Source organism: Pseudophryne corroboree, chromosome 1 (assembly GCF_028390025.1).
Source record: "Pseudophryne corroboree isolate aPseCor3 chromosome 1, aPseCor3.hap2, whole genome shotgun sequence".
Lineage (NCBI taxonomy): Eukaryota > Metazoa > Chordata > Amphibia > Anura > Myobatrachidae > Pseudophryne > Pseudophryne corroboree.
The window spans coordinates 470,222,489-470,248,683 of NC_086444.1; the positions used below are offsets into that span (position 1 = coordinate 470,222,489).

General features: G+C 41.4%; 1 protein-coding gene across 3 annotated transcripts in view; it reads right to left on the reverse strand.

Annotated features, from left to right (window-relative positions):
- Positions 1-26,195, reverse strand: part of LRRC2 (leucine rich repeat containing 2) — a 613,667-nt gene that overhangs the window by 481,273 nt on the left and 106,199 nt on the right. For 2 of the 3 annotated variants that reach the window (XM_063913712.1, XM_063913713.1), the window contains exon 3: positions 556-757. In XM_063913712.1, the coding sequence (XP_063769782.1) occupies positions 556-757 (202 nt within the window). Of the gene's footprint in view, positions 1-555; positions 758-1,867; positions 1,946-26,195 lie in introns of all 3 variants that reach the window. The other variant, XM_063913714.1, reaches the window with a different exon arrangement.

Consider the following 26,195-nt stretch of genomic DNA (forward strand, 5'->3'; position numbering starts at 1 on the left):
GGTAAAACAGAGACTACATAAAATATGGACATAAAGAGAGATAAATAAATAAATACAGCTAAAAGGATAGTGAGGACACTTTAGAACATTAGTAATGGAAAATGGCAGAGCTGCAACTAGGGCAGTCAAACAGTGCTGCAACTCCTCTATGACACCAGCATTTGGATTGTAGTGTTCCTGGAATGGCACCCTGCAGCCTAGAGAGCCGTCTGGAGCATCATTAGCATGCTCCATTCGCCACCTCAGTGCTACCCATCCCTAGGACACTATGGGCGTTCATCTCCTTCCTGATCCTGGTGGCCTTGCCCTCTTGCCATGATGTCATGATATCACCTGTTCAGGGGGCAGGGCCAGCACAGGGTGGAATATCGCCCTGCTATAGTCCTGCAAAATGAGCATAAAATGTTTTTAAATAAATACAGTTTTTTAAAATAGCAGTTTTCAAAACAGGAATTTAAAAAAAAATAACAGCCGTAAACTGTTTTTATGCAAATCAAATTTGGAAAAAATGACTGTACTCCAGAACGGCTGCAGAGTGCAATCAGTATGACTTACCTCCCAATCCTCCCCATGAAGGTTAAAAATATATTTGTCTGTTTCAGGTTTAACACAGAGACTCTGCTTGGCAATGATGTAATTTCTCTGATATTTATCCAAGGTTTTAAGCTCAGGGTCTACAAAACCATTCTTAAAGTACACAGATTGAGGTATTCCATTATTTCTGCATTCCAACATAAAGCTCCATTCTTGTTTTATCCTGCAAAGATAGAAAAGATTATACTATGTTATGTGTTATGTTATATGTTTGCTACTTGCTGCTTATGTGGAAACTCATTTTAACTAAACATATTGGGGGAAATGTTTATAAACTGTTCCTCATTTAAAAGTTTGTATGTTTCCTTACAGTATATAGCAGTGATGGCTAACCTTGACACTCCAGCTGTTGTTGAACAACACATCCCAGCATGCCCTGCATCAGTTTTAGCAAGGCCAAATAGCAAAACTGTAGCAGGGCATGCTGGGATGTGTAGTTCAACAACAGCTGGAGTGTCAAGGTTAGCCATCACTGGTATATAGCTATCCATCTGGGCCCACTTCTCTCTAGCTGACAGCTATGACAAGCCCTTACTAAACTTTGACAATGTGGGAACACCCCATTACATTCAAGTTACACCTTTTTAGTGGTAAGTTTAGATGAATATGACTCTGCATCACCTGATGCCCAGCCAACAGGCATACAGTACATTCAACTCTGCATCAGCACCCTAAATGACAGCTTAATGACAAAATAATGTCATTTAAAATAAAACAGCAGAAAAATACTAAAGAAAATATGTACTAGCCCGCAAGTTTTGCCTTTTTGACAAATGGACTCCAGTTTCCTAACTTTACCTGGTACTGAAGAAATCCCATACCTCCCAACATGACCCTCTCCAGGAGGGACAGAATGCTCTGCTCCTGGACTTCCCTCTTAATCTATGATTGCCATCACCTGTGGCGAAACACCTTTCTTATCCATAAACCTGTTCAACACAGGTGATGGCAATCACAAATTAAGAGAAAAGTCCAGAAGCAGAGCATTGTGTCCCTCCTGGAGAGGGTCATGTTGGGAGGTATGAAATTCCCCTTTCTTATCTGTTTTAAAAATAATTCCTGTTTATTGTATTGGTACAGGTTTAGATATGCAAACTTACATTGGTTACCAGGGTGCAATCATTGTACCATGGGTTCTGTTACATTTTGGCTTCACTACAGGATAGTAAACAGCAGCCAAAGACTAGCCCCAGAACTCAGCTGTGAATAGTACTGTGACACCTGCATAAGAATTTGATTTGATTGGAGAGAATATCTACTATGTAAAGCTCACCTTTATCAGGAAATGGACCAAATATAGGTGGATTTCACCTTGCTTGCACTCATAAGAGTCGCCCAATGAATTATGTTGCTGACCGATGTCAGAGGGAGAAAAAGCAAAGATTGAAATCATAGTTAAGACCCTTGAAGATATCAATGGGGACATTTCATCAGCTGCAGCAGTGTAGAAGTTTCCTCACTTGAGCTCAGTCAGACACTGAGATAATCCATGGTTTGAGAGCACCCTGGGGGGAAGGGGGACTCAGGAAATGGGTAATTGGAAAACATGCTGTTGGATTAATTTGCCAATATGTTTGTATAGCGGATCCTTAAAGATTATACTGTATACCCCAATATGTGGCATGTATATTCCCTTAAATCCAGTTAGACACAGGGGAAATGTAAAAGGTTGCAAGTTTTAATTCATGGAAAATCACAGCAAGATTATTATGACTGTCCACTCAAAGTCACCAGATATACAGTAATAGGTGATTTTGAGGCTTAGGGTTGTATTTACTAAAGCATGGGAATTTTAGAAGTTGAGATGTTGCCCATAACAACAACCAATCAGATTCTACTTAACATTTAGCTAGCTGTTTCTAGGAGGTGAAAAGGAAGAAATTATGAAAGAAAGAAAGAAAGAAGAAAGGAGAAACTCATAAGAAGCTCACTGAAAACTCACAATAAGCTTGACAGAAAATGGCTATGGCCAGAGAGAGTGCTCAAACCACATGCATTCTGAGCTTTCTGTGCAGGCAGAACATAATAAAGAGCCACATTAAACATATGTACTGTATTGCTGTATCACTAATTCATTCTCAGTTAAGGGTCCATCCAAAAAGTAAAAATATTTCAGAGCGATGATTATTTACAAATGTTATTTCGGCAATAATTATTAAAAATAACATTCAAAATTGCGTGAACAATAAAAAATTTATGTGACTTGTGGTCATATTAATGTAATGATAACAGAAGCACCAATGAAATTAGAATGGCTTTAATTAAAATAAAAATGTTGTTGTCTTTATAAATTTTAAATGTTCTTAATTTATATTATTATTGCCCCAATAATTCTTTGAGTAACTTATTATTGCCCATCAAGGAATTTATTATTTGTTAGTGATCTTTGAGTAGTAGAGTAGTGTCAAGTTATTACCTATGTGTAATATGGATCTTTATCAAGTTCTAGCCCAGACAGACAATTTTAGCAATCTCACTAGCCAGAGCAACATCTATTATTTGTAGAGTTTTTCTGGCACATTTAAGATAAATTTACAAATCTCAGGCTATTACAACTGATGACATGTAAGTTTGACGCAAAAAAACGAGATGGCAACTTGCATCAAGTCCATACTGATTGTGACAGAATTCTGTCAATTTTGCCTTTAATCTCATTATATTAATGCAGTGACTTGACATTGAAAAGGCACTCATCAGTTTCTCCCCCAACAGTGTCCAAAGATTGAGATGGTAAATTTGCATCTGTGCTTTGGCTCAGCAAGGCTAGATGAGAACTTTGGAAAACTGCTTTAGGGACTTGAATGACTTACTCATAGCCATGAGACAGGAAATAATATAGCTGATATAGGAAGTGATGACGTGCAAAGAAAGAACTGGCCATGCTGGTCCCCAAAGATGGAATATAGAATATATTTGAGATGTGAATGAATGAGGTCAGTTGAACTGGAATCCCTTGCAGTCGATGAGCAAAGGACGGGATGGGGCGGGGGGGGGGGGGGGGGGAGAGAAGAAAGGTGCATAGTCAATTTGCTTGAATTAGTTGGAGACGGTCTTAATGTTTTATGATTTGGAGACCAAAAGAGACTGTTAAATATTAAATAACAAATGACCACCAAGTCTTGATAGTGCTTCCATCAACACTTCTCACACTTACAAAAGACAGAGACTGGAACCTGACTGAGACTGACAATGATCAGCAACCTTTCAATCTCTACAGTCAGAGGTGTAGACAACATGTCAACATGGACAAAACTGAACTCATTATCTTTCCCCCAGCAAGAGCAGCACCGCCTACAAATATCTCTATCACTGTTGACGACACAATCATCTCCCTCGTTCCCCAACTCCGCTGCCTGGGCATCACTCTTGACTCCTCCCTCTCCTTTGCACCCTACGTCCATGCTCTGACGCAATCTTGTCAGTTCCAGCTACGCAACATTGCTCGCATAAGGCCATTTCTCTCCCAGAGTGTAACTAAACTTATCATCCACTCACTGGTCATTTCACGACTCGACTACTGCAATGTTCTCCTCACTGGCCTCACTTGCTCCCACCTCGCTCCCCTCCAATCTGTCCTCAACTCCACAGCTAGGCTCATCTTCCTCTCCCGCTGCTCCACTACTGCCACTCCCCTTCGAAAAAATCTACACTGGCTCCCATTCCCCTACAGAATCCTCTTCAAACTCCTCACCCTTACATACAAGGAAAATTCTCTAATTCCACTGCTCCCTACATCTCCAACCTCCTCTCCCTTCATACTCCCTCCCGCCCACTGCGGTTGGCCGATGACCGCCGCCTCTCCTCTGCCTTGGTCACTGCTTCCCATGCACAAGTTCAAGATTTTGCCCGTGCTGCACTCCTTCAGTGGAACGCGCTGCCCCGCTCCATTAAACTCTCCCCGACCTTGCAAAGCTTCAAACGGACACTGAAATCCCACCTATTTAAAAAAAGTTTACCACTCCAATGCATAACCTAGTCCTTAGGCTGCTCCTCCATCCCCCTGCCCCATGCTTTGAACATCTCTGCTTTGCTTGCATACTGCCATCAGGCTTCCTCCTGCTTGCTTGCACCTCATGTCATCTGTCTGTCGCCCCTCCCCACTAGATTGTTAGCTCTTCAGAGCAGGGCCCTCTTTCCTCTTGTTGTCTAAGCCCTCTTCTCGACACATTTCACTCAGCGACCATCTTTACCTGCTTTTTCTCCTACTGGTAAAGGCTCCTCTATATCTATGGCTGCCAGCCCCAAGTAGTACAATGATTACTCCCTCGCTACTTACATCTAAACTGTATTATGTTTTGAGAATTGTGGTGCTCTTTGTTACCTGCACTCTATTTTTGTTATTTATTTACTGTTATGCTAAGTTTTGTCTCCCTGTACTGTCCTTTGTACGGCGCTGCAAAACACTTGTGGCGCCCAATAAATAAAATGTAATAATAATAATAATAATAATAATAGTAGTAATAATAATAATAATAATAATAATAATAATAGATGGAAGTATATCTATTTGGACAATCCTTAGAGAAGAGAGGTATAATCGGGGCTGGTGGGTCTAAACTCAAGCATGGACTGATCACAATAATGACGAAAGTCCTTCACAGCCTTGACTAGATGCTGTCTTGATGCTGTTGAGATGTTCAGTGGTGTGAACAGGGCTACGGTTTGCCTCTGGGCCACTAGAACAAATGCAGACAGTCATTACCTGAGTGTAGAGCAAATACTGCTTGGATGAGCTTCCACAGAGATAAGAAACTCCCCATGGGAGACAGCATTCAATCATTTAGCAAATGAGCTGATGAAAACACAAGTATTGATGTATGTCAGCTTGACTAGCTCTACATATAGTTCACTGATATGAGTCTTCAGGGGTTGGGAGTTATCCTAGCCCAGCATATTATTGTATACACCTGCAAAAGTTTATGAGGACCATATGGACATCTTGGATGAGTTCTTTGGCCCAGTGCATACCTGGAACAAGTGGGGCACACAGTACTGCAAATTGTAAATTCAAATGAAGCAGAGCAGGACATAGAGTGTGGCACACATCTGCAGGGTGTGCATTTGGGAACTACCAAGACAAGTAATTCTATACAGTGGTAGTCTTTGATGTGCAGGTTTCAGGACATTTTTCAAAAGGTGAGCAAGACCTGTCCATTAATTTTTTAATTTTATTAATATTAATGAATTTGGTGCCATCAGCCCATATTTGATGTGCGATAGGTTGCAGTGCCTTGTACTGGTTAACAGCATTATAGATAGCAGGTAGCAATCACTGAGAGATGTTAGCTAGACAGGGGGCCTAATTCAGAGTTGATCGCAGCAGCAAATTTGTTAGCAGTTGGGAAAAACCATGTGCACTGCAGGGGGGCAGATATAAAATTTGCAGAGAGAGTTAGATTTGGGTGTGGTGTGTTCAAACTGAAATCTAAATTGCAGTGGAAAAATAAAGCAGCCAGTATTTACCCTGCACAGAAATAAAACAACCCACCCAAATCTAACTCTCTCTGCAAATATTATATCTGCCACACCTGCAGTGCACGTAGAGGGTCATTCCGAGTTGATCGTAGCTGTGCTAAATTTAGCACAGCTATGATCAGGCACTCAGACATGCCGGGGGATGCCCAGCACAGGGCTAGTCCACCCCGCATGTCAGTGCTGGCCCCTCCCCCCTGCAGAAGTGCAAAAGCATCGCACAGCGGCAATGCTTTTCCATTTCAGGAGTACCTCCTGGCCAGCACAGCTCCTGCGGCTGGCCAAGAGAACCTTTTTGCTACCCGGGTCATGCAACGTCACGCAGTTGCTGTGGCCTGGCCCGCCGATCGGATCCCTCCCAGCATGCCCTGCGGCCGCCCCCGTCACCCCGCGCATGCACAGACTGACTCCCGGGCCGAATCCTGGAAGTCAGGCTGCCGCTGCGCATCGTGGAGGTCAGCTCTTATCGGAAGAGCTGTCCTCCGCAATGCTGATCGCATATGTTAGTACATATGCGATCAGCATCGTGGCGCAGTGCGGCGATAGGCGGCGATGTACATCAGTACATCCCGCCCATGGAAATGTAAACTGGAAAACATATTTAAATTCTAAACCTTTCCTACTCTATTACTATTAGTGTATGTCTGATTCATTTTTCAGTAAAACGTTACGACACATAACTATAAAGAAATGTTTGCAAAGCTGTCTTGCTTGTCAGAGAAAATTATAAGTTCAAATGTAACAAGAAAGTATTAGCTAGTAACGTTAAGTAATGGTTTTTACCTTAATGCATGAAATACTATATATTTATCAAATTGGTTTATATCAATGAATTACAGTATTCACTCTAAAGGCGTTAACAGTCTGTCAAACAATGAACACACTGTGTATGTTAATACAAAGTGTAAAAACATCACGTACCATTTAAAAAAAAAAAATATATATATATATATAGAATATAGACATTCTTATACAATGACTGGACATAAAATTATGACATTGTATGTAAACTCAATACAGATGATTGTCTCAGTACATTTTAGGCTCGCTGGTATGTCTTTCAATAGAGTTACATGTACAGTATACCAGCTCAGCAGATTACAGGAAAGCATATAGTATAAAAGCAAGTGCTTGGGGTATATTAGTAAAAAAAAAAAAAATAATAATAATAATAATAATAATAATAATATATATTTTTATATATATATATATATATATATATATATATATGGGATTTCCTGTTCTGACTGAAATAGAGTGATCAGCTTCTATAGTACCTTGTGCTCTGATACGAGCCCCGGTATACTGCTGAACTGCTGCCATATTTGGCTTCACGTTGTGCAGTAATGATCCCCCACAACGGCTGTGATTGAGTGGGTATGGAAAGGTTTTCAAGCCCTCCAATACCTAAGTCACAGAAGACACACCAGGAACAGAGCCATGCGGCATTGCATGCTAAGATAGTTACAAATAATACCTACACCCTATCGCCGGCCAGCCGTACTTTACCTCTTACATATGCAGATGTAGTGCAAGCCATACAAGAAACATGAGTCCTCTACTTAAAGAGCAGATACAAGAACAGACTGTGATTTTGCAACAATCAATAACAGATAAAGTGATACAGAAAGTGTCTCTGTTGGAACAGAGGTGTGAAGAAAACTTTCAGGACATTACAGAGTTAAAAGCACTGATGTCTAAACTACAGCAGTCTGACCAGCAACTAAGCAAATATAGTTAAGGCGTAAGACAGAATAATAATCAATTAACAGTGTGTGATTATAGCAGTGCACCTAAAAGAGGTATGCCAATCATCCATGGAAAATGATAGATTACAAATCTAGGTGGTGCTTATACACACACTGAGACATAACAAAAACTAATTTTTATTCAATTTACACATTAATAACTCACGTGAGAGGGTCAATAAAAAAGCAACTTGTCACAATAACATAAAACTACATGTATAAAGTGCACAATCATTACACAAAGGCCTTACCCATAATATTTCTCAGTCTCGCTTGGTATAATCAATCAGCACAGGTAATACAGAAATATATTAGGTATCAGTCACCACTGGTATACTAGGTTGAAAGAATTCACTCTTCCAATGTGCTCCAAGGAAATTGATCTTAATATGCACACACATTTGCAATGTCCACTTATAGCAACAATTGCAGAGACTCTCAGTTCTATTCAGTCAGTCTCAATGCAGCCGACATTAATGAATCCTGTGATGAAAATACAATAGCTTCACTAGCAAAGCAAATACAGTCATTGGATTCTTTACCCCAAAAATAATATTTTTATTTGATCAGTGTCACTGTCTTCAGGTCCTCGGTACGGCGATGGGGACCAGATTCATGCCAAGTGTTGCTAACATCTATATGGGCCATCTAGAGCAAGACCGCATCTGGCAAGTATCCTTTGGTGCGAACCTGGTCATATACTCTCACTATATCTCTGACCAGTTTTTTGTCTGGAGAGGGGACCCTTTTACCTTCATTAATTTTGTTAATTATTTAAATATGAACACTTATGGTTTGTCCTTCATTCACATGCACAATCCTTCACAGATTAATAATTTGAATGTCAGTTTGGAAATTGTGGAGGATATGATCATCAATATCCACATCAAACCTGTAGATGTGTGTAAGGTTATTCCTTATAATAGCAACCATAACAAGAAATGGCTAAATAATGTACCAAAAAGCCAAGTACACCAAATACGGAGAAACTATACCTCTTTAGATACATCTAAAATTCAGGCGGAGGAACTGGTTGATACGTTTAAGAAATGTGAATATCCACAACTGATATTATATCAAGCTTTAGATTAATTATTGATGTTGGATATGTCTGATATACTTGATAAAGACAAGCAAAAACACAGAGAAATGGAGAAACATACTACAACAAAGAAGGATTTTGGGCTTTCTTTTATTTCTAAATATAATTTGACAGCAAATTTAGGAGCATTTTGAATAAGAATTATAAATTGCTGTTTACAGACCCTAAATTACAGGATAAATTGGAGAAAAGTTTCAGTTGTTTTTAAGAAGGCAAAAAATTTGAAGAACATCTTACTGTAGCTCCAAGTTTTTTTCAGCGTCTCCAACAATCCCTCTCTGAGACTATACAGAGGACACTAGTGAGTCCACGGGTTTTTAGCTTCTTCAGATGTAACTATGCTAAATATACCACTTGTTCTCATGTGGCTAATAACATAAAATCTGTACGTTCATCTGTTACCAAAAAGGAATTTGCAATTTAATAATTTATCAGTCGCAATTATTTATCTGTTGTACTGCCCCTGACAACTGTACTAAGCTAAAAGATACACCCCTTGAAAATGAGAAGAAACATCATACATAACGTAAGTGTACCAATCAAAGTGTCCCTAGACACTTCTCAGAATATCATGATGGTAACCAAGTGATAGGTTAGAACAGTTCCCTAACTCATGGAGAGGGGATGATCATTTAATGACCCAATGCAGACTGGAAACTGCATGGATCCTGAAGATGCAGTCCCTCAAACTGCAAGGATTGAATGAAAATATTGATTTAGAGTTTATCTAGCATGTGTGGTCAGTCGGTAATGTCCTATTGCTCTGTTTTTTTGGTACGTACATATGAGTATATAAAATTGTAACTAATTATATTTTTTATACTATATATTTCATCTTTATGATTATGAACTATATAGTTCAAATTACCTAACAATATGAACTACATAGTTCATATTACCTAACATACTCTTTATTTTTATTTTTATTTTGATCTTTATTTTTTATCTCTTACTCTTATTTTTTATTACTTATTAACCTTTATATACAGTTAAAATCTGTATTAGATGTAACATATCCCTCTAGTTCTGCACCAAGATAATAGGATTTTAATTACCTACCGGTAAATCCTTTTCTCGTAGTCCATAGAGAATGCTGGGGTCCACATTAGTACCATGGTTTATAGACAGGTCTGCCAGGAGCAACGGGCACTTTAAGAGTTTAATAGTGTGGGCTGGCTCCTCCCTCTATGCCCCTCCTACCAGACTCAGTCTAGAAACTGTGCCCGAGGAGATAGACATACTTCAAGAGAAGAAAATACACAGATAGGGGTGAGATTCATACCAGCTCACACATAACAAGGCAAACCAGGCTCAACAGCCTGAACAATCTCAGCAACAGCTGAACACAGTACTTAAACAAGTAACAACACAGTACCAAACCAAGTAACAAGGCAGTACTGAACCAAGGAACAACTGCAGGAAACCGAAGCGCTGGGCGGGCGCCCAGCATCCTCTACGGACTATGAGAAAAGGATTTACCGGTAGGTAATTAAAATCCTATTTTCTCTTACGTCCTAATGGATGCTGGGGTCCACATTAGTACCATGGGGATGTACCAAAGCTCCCAGTACAGGAGGGAGAGCGCGGAGGCTCCTGCAGAACCGATTGACCAAACTTTAGGTCCTCAGAGGCCAAAGTATTGAACTTGTAGAACTTAGCAAACGTGTTCGATCCTGACCAAGTAGCCGCTCTGCAAAGTTGTAAAGCCGAGACACCCCGGGCAGCCGCCCAGGAAGAACCCACTTTACGAGTAGAGTGGGCCTTAGCAGATTTTAGGCAAGGCAAGCCTGCCGTAGAATAAGCATGCTGGATAGTGAACCTGATCCAGTGAGAAATCATCTGCTTAGAAGCAGGTCACCCAATCTTGTTGGGATCATAGAGGACAAACAGAGTCTGACTTTCTGTAACGTGAAGTCCTCTTCACATAAATCCTCAAAGCCCTCACAACCTCCAAGGACTTTGAGGTAATTGAGGAGTCAGTAGCCACTGGCACAACAATAGGTTGGTTGATATGAAAGGCCGACACAACCTTTGGAAGAAACTGCTGACACATCCTGAGCTCAGCTCTATCTTCATGGAAAATCAAATAGGGGCTCTTGCAGGACAATGCCCCCAATTCAGACACACGCCTAGCTGAAGCTAATGCCAACAGTGTGACCACCTTCCAAGTGAGAAACTTGACCTCAAGCTCCTGTAGAGGTTCAAACCAATCCGATTGCAGGAACTGCAACACCACGTTAAGATACCATAGTTCCACATAATCAATCTGTCTCTAACTCATGTTACATGCACCTTAAAAACATATCCAAAATATGCCCTTATCTTACACAAGACACTGCAAAAACTCTAATCCATGCACTCATCATCTCTCTCAGTGATTATTGTAATAGTCTCCTTACTGTTCTTCCCAGACATAGGCTCTCACCACTACAATCCATTTTAAATGCAGCTGCGAGGCTAATCCTCCTCGCCAGATGTTCTTCGTTTTCTGATCCGCTCTGTCAGTCCCCCCTATTGGTTACCGGTATTCTACTGTGTCAAATATAAAATACTTTTACTTACATACAAGGCTATTAACTAAATTGCACCATCATACATCTCCTCACTCATCTCAAAATATCTCCCTACCAGTCCTCTCCGCTCTGCACAAGATCTGCGTCTCTCATCCATTTGTATTACCTGTTCCCACTCAAAATTACCGGACTTTACCCGGGCTTTACCCATTCTGTGGAATGCCATCCCATGCACAATAGGACTCTCCTCTAGTTTCCAAACCTTTAAACGTTCCCTGAAAACTCATCTCTTCAGACAAGCCTACCAAATTCAAGACCCACTCACATAACCTTCAATGCTTCCCTATCCAGTTACATCCTCTCTGTACAGTCCACATAACCTCACATTTTGTCTTCCAACATTGCTGGGAGGATCATATCATATCATACAACCCATTAAGAACCTAGCAATCTGGTGGACCATTATGTAACAGGTAGCATCTATCCTTGTGTATCAATGCCTATTTCCCTATAGATTGTAAGCTTGCGAGCAGAGCCTTCCTACCTCTATGTCTGTCTGTCTTTGCCCAGTTTTGTTCTATAACTGTTCTAATTGTAAAGCGCAACGGAATATGCTGCGCTATATAAGAAACTGCTAATAAGTAGAGCGGTAGGAGGCACAAAGGGAGGCTGGATGTGCAGCACCCCTTTCAAGAAAGTCTGAACCTCAGGGAGAGAAGCCAACTGCTTCTAGAAGAAAATGGACAATGCCCAAATCTGGACTTTTAAGGAGCCCAAATGTAGGCCCACATCCACACATGCCTGCAGGAAGAGGAGAAACCGCCCAAGTTGAAACTCCTCCGTAGGAAACTTCTTGGATTCACACCAAGACACATACTTTTTCCAAATGCGATGGTAATGTTTAGACGTCACTCCTTTCCTAGCCTGTATCAGGGTAGGATTAACCTTTTACGGAATGCCTTTCCGAGCTAAGAGCTGGCGTTCAACCTCCATGCCATCAAACATAGCCATGGTAAGTCTTGATAAGCAAATGGCCCCTGCTGTAGATGGTCCTCTCGAAGAGGAAGAGGCCTCGGATCTTCTAGTAGTAGCTCCAGAAGAACTGCGTACCAAGCCCTTCTTGGCCAGTCTGGAGCAATAAGAATCGCCTGAACTCTTGTTCTTTTGATTATTTTGAGAATCCTTGGGATGAGAGGAAGTGGAAGGAACACATACACTGACTTGAACACCCACGGAGTTACCAGGGTGTCCACTGCCACTGCCTGTGTGTCCCTCGACAATACCTCTGAAGCTTCTTGTTGAGGCATGAGGCCATCATATCTATTTGAGGTACGCCCCAAAGACTTGTCACCTCTGCAAACACCTCTGGGTGGAGGCCCCACTCTCCCGGATGAAGATCATGTCTGCTGAGGAAGTCCGCTTCCCAGTTGTTTACTCCTGGAATGAAGATTGCTGACAGCACCACTGCATGCTTTTCCACCCAGAGGATGATTCTTGTTACCTCTGACATCGTAGCTCTGCTCTTTGTTCTGCCTTAACAGTTTATGTAGGCCACTGTCGTTACATTGTCTGACTGAACTCGAATGGCCCAATCTTTTAGAAGATGAGCTGCCTGTTGAAGACCGTTGTACATGGCTCTTAGTTCCAGAATGTTTATTGGAAGGCTGGATTCTAGACTTGACCACCTTCCTTGGAAGTTGTCCTCCTGGGAGACTGCTCCCCAACCTCTGAGACTTGCATCCGTGGTTAGAAGGATCCAATTCTGAATCCCAAACCTGCGGCCCTCCAGTAGGTGAGAAATTTGCAGCCACCAGAGTAGCGAGATTCTGGCTTTCGGTGACAGACGTATCCTCTGGTGCATGTGAAGATGAGACCCTGACCATTTGTCCAGGAGATCCAGCTGGAAAGACCTGCATGAAATATTCCGTACTGTAGAGCCTTGTAGGAGGCTACCATCTTCCACAGAAGGTGAATGTACTGATGGATCGATACTCAGGCTGGCTTCAGGACATCCCGTACCATCGTTTGGATCACCAATGCTTTATCCACCGGCAGAAACACCCTCTGCACTTCCATGTCGAGAATCATCCCCAGGACGGACAGTATTCTCGTTGGATCCAAATGTGACTTTGGAAGATTCAGTATCCAACCATGATCATGGAGCAGTCGAGTTGTGAGAGCAATGGACTGCAACAACTTCTCCCTGGACGATGCTTTTATCAGCAAATCGTCCAGATATGGAATTATGTTCACACTCTTCCTGCAGAGTAGAAGCATCATCTCTGCCATTAGCTTGGTGAACACCTTTGGTGCTGTGGATAGGCCGAATGGCAGCGCCTGGAACTGATAGTGACAGTCCAACAGCGCAAACCTGAGATAAGCCTGGTGTGGCGGCCAAATAGGAATGTGAAGGTATGCATCCAAGGATACCAGGAATTTCCCCTCCTCCAAACCTGAGATCACTGTTCACAGAGATTCCATCTTGAACTTGAATTCCCTCAAATATGGATTTAACGATTTGAGGTTCAATATTGGTCTGACCAAACTGTCTGGCTTTGGCACCACAGAAAGGTTTTTAATAGTAACCCTTGTTTTCCAGGTGAGATGGAACTGGAACAATGACATTTGTCCTTTCTAATTTTTGAATGGCTTCTTGTAAAATAGCCCTTTCTGTTAGCAAAGCTGGTAAGCCTGACTTGAAAAATCTGTGAGGTGGGAGCTTTTGAAACTCCAGTCTGTACCCCTGAGATACAATATCTTGTACCCAGGGGTCCAGGCCTGAGGACGCCCAGATCTGACTGAAATTTTGTAGACGTGCTCCCACCTGCCCAACCTCCAGTCTGGGAGGTCCACCATCATGCTGAGGATTTTGAGTTAACAAAGCTGGTCTTCTTTTCCTGGGAACCTGTCGGTGCAGGTTTTCTGGATTTTCCTTGACCACCTCTGAAGAAGATGGCCGGGGATTTGGACTTCTTAACCTTGCAGTCCAAAAGGACTGCATTGTAGATGCAGAAAAGGATTTATTTGGCGTCGGAGTGGCTGTAAGAAGAAAGGTTGACTTACCGGTGGTTACATCCAAAGCCTCCCCAAATAGAGCCTGACCTGTGTAGGGTAGGTTTTCCACACTCTTCTTGTATTCTGCATCTGTAGACCATTGGTGCAGCCAGAGTCCCCTGTGTGCCGACACAGCCACAGAAGACGTCCGTTCAGTCAGATTACCAAGGTCCTTCATGGCCTCCATGAAACCCGCAGAATCCTGAATGTGACGTAAAACAATTCAATGTCACTTCTATCCATAGTATTTAAATCCTCTAGTAATGAGCTGACCACTTTACTATGGCTTTAGAAATCCATGCACAAGCAATAGTGGGCCTAAGCGCCACGCCTGAAGCAGTGTATATGGATTTGAGCGTAAACTCAATTTTGCAGTCTGCCAGTTCTTTCAAAGCGGTAGACCCAGGGACAGGTAAAACCACCTTTTTAGACAATCTAGAAATAGAAGTGTCTACTATAGGAGGGTTTTCCCACTTTATCCTATCCTCTTCAGGGAAAGGAAAAGCAACCAGAACTTTCTTTGGGATCTGGAATTTTTTCTCTGGGTTTTCCTAGGATTTTTCAAATATAGCGTTTAATTCTCTAGACGCAGGAAAGGTAAGGGAGACTTTCTTATTGTCAGTAAAATAAGCCTCCTCGTAATGTGTAAAACATCCCTATTGGCCTCAATCATTAGCTGTACACCTTTAGCAAGGGATGCCTCCCCCTGCAGTATGTCCCCATTACCGTCACCCATATCAGAGTCGGTATCCGTGTCAACTTAAAATACTTGGGCAAGAGCACGCTTTTGGAGGCATAAACCAGGGGACTTAGATGAGGTAGTGGGAGCTGAATACGACAAAACCTCCACAGATTGTTTTAAAACCTGTGTTTCAGTCTCATAATGAGCTACCCTAGATGAAATCTGGGATATCATACCCTTAATAGAAGCCACCCAGTTAAGATCGGGTTCAGAGGGCTGAGACAGTGTATTGTATTCCTGAGTACATGGAATAGACTCTTCTGGAGAAAATACATACTCTGCAGCACAAGACACAGAGTCCCTGGACATGGTAATGTGGGATATATAGCATATACACACACACACCCACACAGAAACATGTCAGACACAGTTTTCCCCAGTACCTTTAGACACAGAGTTATGGAGCCAGCCCACACAGCGCCCCAGTAGACAGATATACAATAAATGCCTGGCGCTGACTGTGCAACCTTAATAGACTACACAGTAATGTTAGTAACACTCTCCCCCCCTTCTATAATCCCCTAGTACCGCACAGGATAGCTAGAGTTATGTGGAGGGTCAGTGCTTCCTGTCAGCGTCTCTGTAGTGTGATCTGCATGGAGAAAATGGCGCTGGTGAGTGCTGGAACCGCTCTGAGGAGAAGCTCCGCCCCCTAAAATGGCACATCTTCCCGCACTTTGTAAGATTACTGGGCTGAGGTAAATGTTGCTAGCAGTAGTACAGTGTCCCTGATAGCTGCTGTGACCAGTTTAAGGGTGTTTGCGCTGACCCAGGGCGCCCCTCACAGTGCCGCACTCTGTACCTCTGAGCCCTCTAGAGCACAGCCTCAGCGCTGCGCTCCCACCTTGATGTCGCCATTCAAGCCAGATCCCTGCTTGTCGGGTCACCGGTGTTCAACTCACCACCGACGTCTTTTGGGTCTGTTAGGGGGTGGCGGCAGTACTGCGGGAGCGAGCAGGATCCTCGGGGGCTTGCGATCGGCACCCTCAGGAGCTCAGTGTCCTGTCAGCGGAGCTAGTGGCCATTAACCTCAGAGTGTTGGACACTACTCCCGCCCTAAGTCCCACGAAGCAGGGAGGCTATTGCTAGCAGCCTCCCTGTGCCTAACTCTAAAAAAACACAATAAAACTAGAAAAACTCCTATGGAGCCCTCCTAGCTGTGACCGGCTCCTCCGGGCACATTTTCTAAACTGAGTCTGGTAGGAGGGACATAGAGGGAGGAGCCAGCCCACACTATTAAACTCTTAAAGTGCCCATGGCTCCTGGTGGACCCGTCTATACCCCATGGTACTAATGTGGACCCCAGCATCCTCTAGGCCATAAGAGAAACAATGTTTACTTTGCCCGTGGAGTATATCGCAGCTATCTGATTGCAAGGTAGACCTTGTATAGCTTTGATGGGCTCTATAGGGTTAAATCACTGAGGGTTCGTATCAAACCGAGTTAAGATGTGAGATAGCAATCAGTTGCTTTGTTTATCCTTGTAACAATTCTTATTGGAATGTGATTTTAATATTGTTTTTATGTATTTCTTTGATCCTCAGGTTATTTTATTTTATAGAAATGTAGAGTTAAATGTATTTTTCTGTGACGATATGATATATCACAGAAGGTTTAATATCTGTTTTGAAAGCTGACTGCACAGATTGTTCTGATGAGCAATAAATGCTACAGGTGATTGCCTTGCATCTGAGGTATTTAACCACACTACTGAGAGCAAATAGGGAATATTCTTTCAGATTCCCCTAAGACAAAAAGTCCTTTCAAGCTCTAATAATATTGCACAATACTCCTGCTCAGTATCATAGTTTCCTGAGATAATCCAGATAGTCAGTTATGTGCTGGCCAGAAGAAACATTGTTTCATTTTTGCACATGAAAGTATGGTTGTAAAAAATGTAGCACTTTTTGATAAAGTTCATCCACAGAGAACTTTGTGCAATATTATTAGAGCTTGAAAGAACTTTTTGTCTTTGGGGAATCTGAAAGAATATTTCCTCCTGATATTCCACCTCAGGAATAATTTATTTATTATTTATTCATCATTATTGTTGTGTTTTTTGGTTTGTTTTATGTTGTAAATTAAAGACTACTATTTTATCTACACAGCTAATGAGTATCAATTACACTAATGATTAAGGTCTGTCCTTAAGTGATACCAGCAGCGCTCCCATCCTTGTTCTTTTTTTTTTGGTTTATAAAATAAACTAGGGCACTTTTATGGGGCATAACATTAACTAGTGCTCTACTAATTGCAGGGGCTATCAGATCCTGCATGATTGAGCTATACATTTTTTATATTAACCACAGTTTTTCTTATTTTATTTTTCTCAATGGAATTATGGGGGTCATTCTAAGTTGATCGCTCGCTAGCAGTTTTTAGCAGCCGTGCAAACGCATTGTCGCCGCCCACCGGGGAGTGTATTTTCGCTGTGCAGAAGTGTGAACGCCTGTACAGCAGAGCGCCTGCAAAAACATTTTGTGCAGAACAAGACCAGCCCCGGACTTACTCTTCGTGTGCGTTGATTCTAACTGTGAATGCTGATTTGCATACAGGACAAAAAGCTATACCTTTTACACTGAAATTCGAGCAGCTGTGGCTGCTGGATGTAATCTTTAACATACATACTTTTTACTAACTTAGCGTACACACACACCGACACGCCGTGAGCACAATGTAGCTACACGTGTGCCTGAAGTACACTTATAACCTTAGCAGGGAGAAGACACAACACCAATTGTATTTAAGATGTTGGGATCCGACCCACCAACATATAATTGATAAAAGGGGGTTACAACAAAGATACAATTACAATAACAGAAAAGAGGCTACAGTCAATGGTACATACGTTTGGTTTTGCCTGCGCTTCCCGGTCCGGTCCTCAGTCATCAAGGTAGATGACCTTCAGAGATTGAGAGAGTGACCTGGCCTGCAGCTGGCTCTTTATACATTTGTCCAAAACCTAACACAATGAAAGCTGTAATCTCTATGTCCATTGTACACTGGGATGGTCATTTACAGTACAGGAGAGGTCATAGGTCAGATTGAATAGGTGGGCGATGTCTGGTCCAGGTGCACTTGCAGATGTTCTCCTCTGGGTTCCCGCCGCATATCAAGAGTACAGTAAATAAAGTTAATATTAATATTCTGTTCCTGCGCATAACTATTCGCAGGAGCGTGCGATCTTCTGTAAACCAACACCGGAATATTGCTCTTAAAATACCCTACAGCTGGAAACCAAACACCACCTTATAACCTAGTTCTGTCCCCTCCTATCCTGTAAAGGTGAATCCCTTTGTTGCTGTACCATTTAAACAAGTATAAATCGCTGGTGCGGTGCATGTGGGCTATGTGTACATTGTGCACTATTTGGATTAAATATGTAATGTGTTTTTATGGCTTTTCCATGTGATCACAAACACTACCGTAATTACTCATACCACGAGCTAATACGCAGGACCGCGGGAGCGATCATACGCAAATTGCGAATATGTGCACGCACGGCAGAAGAAGTACGCGCACGGAGGCCATCTGTGTGTAGTTTGTACATGATGTGTGTACTGAAATATTTTCGACTTCGACATAACATTGGTGGGATGGCTTTTGACGTCACACACCCGCCCAGCGTTCATCCAGCCGTGCCTGCGTTTTCCCTGGCACGCCTGTGTTTTTCCAAATACTCCCAGAAAATGGTCAGTTGACACCCAGAAACGCCCCCTTCCTGTCAATCTTCTTGTGTTGTGCCCTGCGACTGAAAGCTTCACTAGAACCTGTGCAAAACCACAAAGGACTTTGTACCCGTATGTCACGCATGCGCATTGCGGTGCATACGCACGCACAGAAATGCCAATTTTTAGCCTGATCGCTGTGCTGTAAACAACGTCAGCTAGCGATCAACAATAACCCTCCTATATATTGATATGCACTGACACTTTAGTAGCTATATAAATGTGATGTTTTGAAATATTACTCATGACAATAGAAGGTCCAGAAATATACTGAGAATTTCGTGGCTTTGGACGTTGAAAAAGATATGGGGTGTAATTCCAAGTTGATCGCAGCAGGATTTTTGATAGCAATTGGGCAAAACCATGTGCACTGCAGGGTGGACAGATATAACATGTGCAGAGAGATTTAGATTTGGGTGTGGTGTGTTCAAACTGAAATCTAAATTGCAGTGTAAGAATAAAGCAGCCAGTATTTACCCTGCACAGAAACAATGTAACCCACCCAAATCTAACTCTCTCTGCAAATGTTATATCTGCCCCCCCTGCAGTGCACATGGTTTTGCCCAATTGCTAACAAACTTGCTGCTGCGATCAACTCAGAATTACCCCCATGGAGCAGCTAATCCAAAGTGCAAAGACTATCAGAGACTACATGATTGATTGATTGATTGATTGATTGATTGATTGATTGATTTACTGTTATATTATCTATATTACTTTTTTACACTGATTATATATTTGGATTTTGATATGCCTTGACACTTTAGAAAATATATATATGTGGTAATATTAGTATTTTTAATACTAGTTTTTAAACTAGGTTTTGAGATAAACTGAGAATACAGGGATATGATCACATCAGTAAGCACAGTTAGTATAGAAATCACATGTTTAAGCATATGTTTATTTTCTCTTCATTTGGTTTATGTGTTGAAAGTATGATTGTTTGATGTGAATATGCACTGACACTATTTAAACGCTACAGATATGTCACTTACATACAGCCTCCCTGCATGTTAAACAGCCCTTCTAGTCATGTCATGCCGTGGTGTGATTATTATAGTGCCAAATTTTCCATTAAAATGCATCTTATTCGCAAAACAATGCAAATAGAAAGCACAAGCAGTGTATGCTGATTAAAATGATATGCAGCAAACCAATATTCTGTGTGTAACTTTGGCTGTATCTGCATATTAAATGGTACATTAGTGTTTTGCAAATGATGCATTTTTTGCAAAAAAAAGACCCCCGACGTTGCACAGGACCTGTCAGCTCACTCACGCCAGACATCTCTCGCTACGTGGCGTATTGAGGCAAGATGTATGAGTACACATCTGTACATATGTTTGTATTTTTAGGGGTCCATCCTATTACCCACAAAGGGTGTGATGTGCCATTGCCAAATCGTTTAAACGCCAGCAATGGCACCCAGTCTTGCACCCTTCGCGGGCTCAATTAGCACCAAAGTGCTCGGAGCCCTATGGGTTTTTTTTTTTAAATGAGGGCATAGTTGAATATGGGGTATATTAAATTAGGTTGGATCCATTTCGACATGCATTTGTCGGAATGGATCCGACAACCCCTATTCAATCTCATCTCAATTCGACTTTTAAAAAGTCGAATTGAGATGATGGAACCAGAGGAGGAGGGGGGGGGGGGGGGGGAACCGCGGGGAGACCAGCGGGCAGACGGAGGAGAGCAGCGCTACAGTAGCGCTGCAGAAGGATGTCTCACAGCCACCAACCTCATGGCAGTGTCCACCCGGCTCCAGCACGCGTGACCTCACTTGCTGGAGCCGGGTGGATGCTGCCGTGAGCGGCGCGGCTGTGAGACATCCTGCTGCAGCACTGTGCTGCAGCGCTGTGCTGTAGCGCTGCTCTCCCCTGTATGCCCGCGGCTGTCCCCCGTCTCCCCGCAGCTCCCCTCCCCTCTCCTCCTCTGGGTCCCACATCTCAGTCAGACATTTTTTATGTCGGACTGAGATGGTCGGAAACGGGGCCAAATCCTGTCGAATTTGGCCCCGTTTCACTCAAAAGTACGTGAATCGGCAGCTATATCGCTGATTCATGTACTATTCGACAAGTCGAATTCCACGACTTGTCGAATAAAAACTGCAGGGATTGAATAGGTCGAATCACTATTTGACCTTGAAAAGCCAAAAACTGACGTCTTTTCGACAGATGGCAGTTTTTTTACCCTAATTGAATATACCCCTATGCCTCTATTTATTTCATTAAAACAGCTAAGAATGCTGGTATTTTTAGAGTAATATTGAGATTGAAAAATTGGTTTATTTTTTAATATGCACCATAATGTATATTTTAAAGGTATAATATTTAAAAAAATATTATTTTTTTTGCTTAATAACCCTAGTTAATGGACTACAATGTTATTATATATATTATGGCTGGGCTTGGTTTGGAGCTATTCCACTCCTAATCATTCTTTGTTAAGTCTATTTGTTCATACATAAAGTCAGTTGGAAAAATGGTTGCCTAAAATCCTTTTAGGATTATAAGCGTGTTTGTTTTTGGCTTTTTATAATTTTCTTTCTTTTGAAAGTCTTTTTCCCTTTATATACTGGATGCAAATTGTATCACGATTGTAAAAATGCATATGGTTTATTGTATTTTGCAATATATAAGGATGAGTATAATGAAGTTTGGCTCCTGGAACGTAGGAGGTTCATTCACCAATTAAAATAAAGAAACTCTTTATATATTTTAACAAGTTATTAGATCTTGAATTTATGCATGAGATGCATCTTCTACCCCCAGGAATTCATAAACTTATTATAATGGTATGGTCTGTATTAGCATCTGCCCCTTATATAGCACCTCAAAAGGGATGTAGTCACGATCCTTATTTCCCAATGTTTAAGACACTGCGCTGGAACTTATGTGTTGTATGATCGTTCATTGATTTGTACCATGGATCACCACTATGACAGATAGGAGATCTTATAGGCAATGGAGATTTCAAACATATTTATTATGAAATGTGAAATTTAAGGGAAAATTGTAGCAATTTTGGGAGGAGTTCTGGATAGATAATCCGCAGCACGCACAATCAGATCCACTAACATTCTGGCAAGCCTCAAAGGTGGTATTTCAAGATCATATAATGTCTCTCAAAATAATCGAGTACTGTACTTTGTTTAGTTTAATAATACTTCTTCATCAATTAGTACAAAAAAGCATATCTAGAGGCTAAAATGCATTCTGACTTATTACTAAAATTTGGAGAGCGGTACTCTCTCCATATACGTTTTATGAATATGGGAATAAAGTGGGAAAGTTACTGTCAAATTTAGATCATGGAGCACATCCTTCTGTGATCAAACATCTTTATAAGCCATATCATCCTTTCTTATGATTAAAAGTAAAGAAGTAGTGGAAGTAGAGATGAGCGGGTCCAGTTCTTGGAGAACCCAGACCCACCTGAACTTCCCGATTCGAGTCCGACTCAGGGTTTCCCGCCAGACTCCAAAATGAGGCAAAATGCCATCATCCTGCTGTTGGATTCTCGCTGGGTTTTGGATTCTATAAAGGTCCTGGTGATCTGCGCCAGTCCGTCTCAGTGCTGAGGTTGTGGAGCATGGGTGTGGGTCTGCTGTAGGACTGGTGTATCAGTCCAGGGGTGCTCTGTTTTCTGGTAATATATCTGACAAGGGGTGATCTGTCCATAATCCATATATATCCAGGGGCTCTGCCCCAGTGTTAAAACCCAGTATACTGTGTGTACATCCAGGGGCTGGTGTGTCCTATCAGTATCAGTCCAGGGGTGCTCTGTCTGTTATTAAGTGGTGTATCTGACAAGGGGTGATCTGTCCATAGTCCAAATACATCCAGGGGCTCTGCTCCAGTGTTAAAAAAAAAACAGTATAGTGTGTGTGTGTGTGTGTGTGTGTGTGTGTGTGTGTCTGTGTGTGTCTGTGTGTGTGTGTGTACATACAGGGGCTGGTGCATCTGACGCCGATCAGTATCAGTCCAGGGGTGCTCTGTCTGTTGTCCGCTGGTGGATCTGACAAAGGGTGATATCTCCATATATATCCTGCCCCAGTGTTAAAAAACAACAACAGTATACTGTGTGTACATCCAGGGACTGGTGTGTCTTAGTGTGTTCTATGTATCCATATCATTCCAGGGGTGATCTGTCTGTCATCTGGTGGTGTATCTGACAACAAGGGGTCATCTGTTCATATACATCAATGGGCTCTGCCCCAGTGTTTAAAAAAACACAGTATACTGTGTGTGTACATCCAGGGGCTGACTTGTCCAACTCCTATATGTATCAGTCCAGGGGTGCTCTGTCTGTTGTATCTGGCCCGCGGTGTTCTGTCAACCTATGAGTGATCTGTCTCTCCATCCAGGGGCTCCGCAACAGTATAAAATTAAAATAATAAATGCTAAAAAGCCTAAAATACATTTATAAAAAATATTTTTGGCGGGTTTGTGCTGCACCCCAGTGTACTATACAATTTGTATTTTATTTTCATAAGTACTGTGACCCTGCTGGTCAGTATATTTTCCAGTACTGCTGCACCTCAGCATATTATTATTTCATACTCATGCATGTATTGTGCTACACTGTTGGCTAAATTAAACCGCAGTGTTTGATTACTATTCCTGACTCATACACGTATTGTGTGACACTGTGGGTAAAAGTGGTACCACAGTAATATATTTTCATACTCTTCTCATACACATATTGTGAAACTGTAGGTGGTATATTTTATGTACAAATTGTGGTGTGTGCTGTACCCAACTTCGTTCGTGTTTGTGGATAGATATGGAGGACGAAAAATTGAGAGGAGAGCAGGAAGCACATACTAGTGCTGCAGGTGCTGCCACCAGTCATGATGATACAAGTTCATCAATGTCATCTACTAAAACCAATGCCCAAGCGAATAGGCTGCTTAAGTCAGGGCATTTTAAATCAAAGAAGCAATATAATTTTAAAGTGGAAAAGAAAAACACATAAAAAATAAAGTTATCTGCAGAGAAAGACAAAATTGGCATTATGCTATTCACCACATGAAGTGTCAAGGAAAGGCTCAGGCTTTGGTCTTTATTTATAAATGTTAGTTCTGCAACTGTCAGTAAGACATCTACTTCTGCATCTTAAGACGATACAAGACCTTTTCACTCAGAGTCTAGAAAAGAGGTAAAAAAATGGAAACAACTAAAGCAGTAGAACAAACTGTGCATTCAGAACCATCACACATTCCTGAGGAATGTTTATGGGTGTCAACATTAGCTATGTGTGAGTCTGACATTTCTCACACTGTCCTCATAGAGAATCATCTTTCACCTTCTTCCAGTATTTCTGCACCATCTGCACATCTGGGGAGCAGTACAAGTAAAGATGGTGATAACAGCATAATAGAAATTGAGGATTCATGTGTGGAAGTGGAACAGGATGAGCGGGATATGTGTATAGAACTACTATCTGACACTGAGGAGGTTGATGATGTTTGGGTGTGGAATTATTTTTTCCCACAAATCCTGACAATGATTGTAAAGGCATCTGCTTCATTTGTGAGGCCAAAGTTAGTAGAGGTAGGGATGTTAGCCATCTAGGCACCTCCTCCATGTTATGTCATTTCTGGCATATTCATGAAGTTTATTTCACAAGATTATAATATAATTAATACCCTCATCATCAACCTCCTTTTTCGTAATCAGCAGTAGTCCTTCCAAAAAATTGTCTTGTGGAGGCCCAAACAAAGCAAGCACTTCAACCACAAAAGTGTCAGTCCCTGTTGCTGAATTGCTTGGTTTGTTACACTGTGCATTTCCTTTTTATTATACAACATAAGGGTGGGAGGGAGGGCCCAAGGACAATTCCACTTTACAGCACTTTTCATTTCTGCAATGCTGTTTGTCAATGTTTCATAGATGTGCTACAGTACAAACTGCAGTGTGTATGTACCGCTGCTCTGTCGGTTAGTAACCAGCCACCTTGCAGCAGCTTTTGGCCTAAATGAATAAAAACAATAATGTGAGCTGTGAGGTGGTCACAGTTGACTGGAAATATGTGGAAATGAATTGAAGATAATAATACTGGAGGAACAAAAACAGGCCAAAATTCTGTGATTTTAGCTGTTTTTATTATTTTTACTAAATACACGAAGGAAATACAGCTCCAAAACCAAAACCTGAGATTTTGAATCAACGCACATCTCTAAGTGGAAGTGGTCCAAAAATGTTATATGCATATTTATGCACAGCCTTCTATAGATACTCATGCTAAATCCTTTTGGATGACTACAGTATATGCTTGTGGAGTCTGGATCCGGATAAACTTGCACAGCTGGGTGCACCAGTCACATTGGTGGAAGTTCGTAAAGCTACTCAGAGACTGAAAGCTCTGAAGGCTCTAGTCCTAGATGGCGTAACAGGCAAAATATTAAAAAATTCTATTGCCACTTATTTGTGATACCTTAATGGAAGCTTTTAATAATATTATAGCTAACCATAGTTACTAGTATTACATAGACGTATTTCAATTTTGAATAAAATATTAGCAGATATAATTACTGTTAGTTAGAACTCATATATGTCATTGATGCAGACAAGACAGGATTTATTTAAAAAAATATATATACAGCGCCACTTGTGGGATAGATTCCAAAGCTATGTCAAACTATTTTAAAAGAGAAAAAATCTTTAAAAAACACACACAACCTTATTATAGGTGTCTGCCACCCCCTAAAAATGCAACGCTGGTGGAGCAATGCTAAAAATTGTGGAAGAAGTGGGGGATAGGGGTACCGGCGACCTGTGTTGTTTAAAAAGTATATACTAAAAAATCTTTAAATTTATGAGCCAAAAAATATAAATATAAAAATATTCAAATTTAATAAGATATAAAAGTTAATAAATAAAAGTACAAATTTTCAACAGATAAAATTATATAAATATAAGGTAGGAGATAAGACTTAGCTTAAAAAATAGGCAGGGGGTCAGTGCAGGGAATCCAACGCGTTTCGTCACATATGACTTCTTCAAAGGGTAGGGACAGAATGATTCCTTAAGCCTATTTATACCCTTACATACTGGGTAAGGAGTTGTGACATCACAGATGGTCAGGTGATTCAATCTCAGAGTCTCACATAAAGATACACATGATGGTGGTTATTAAACATCATAGCAAACTATGGGTGTTATTTGGGGCACATCCTCATCTAAAACGAGTGGTTTAAAAGTTCAAATAGTGTAGATAAACTGTTTTAGAATG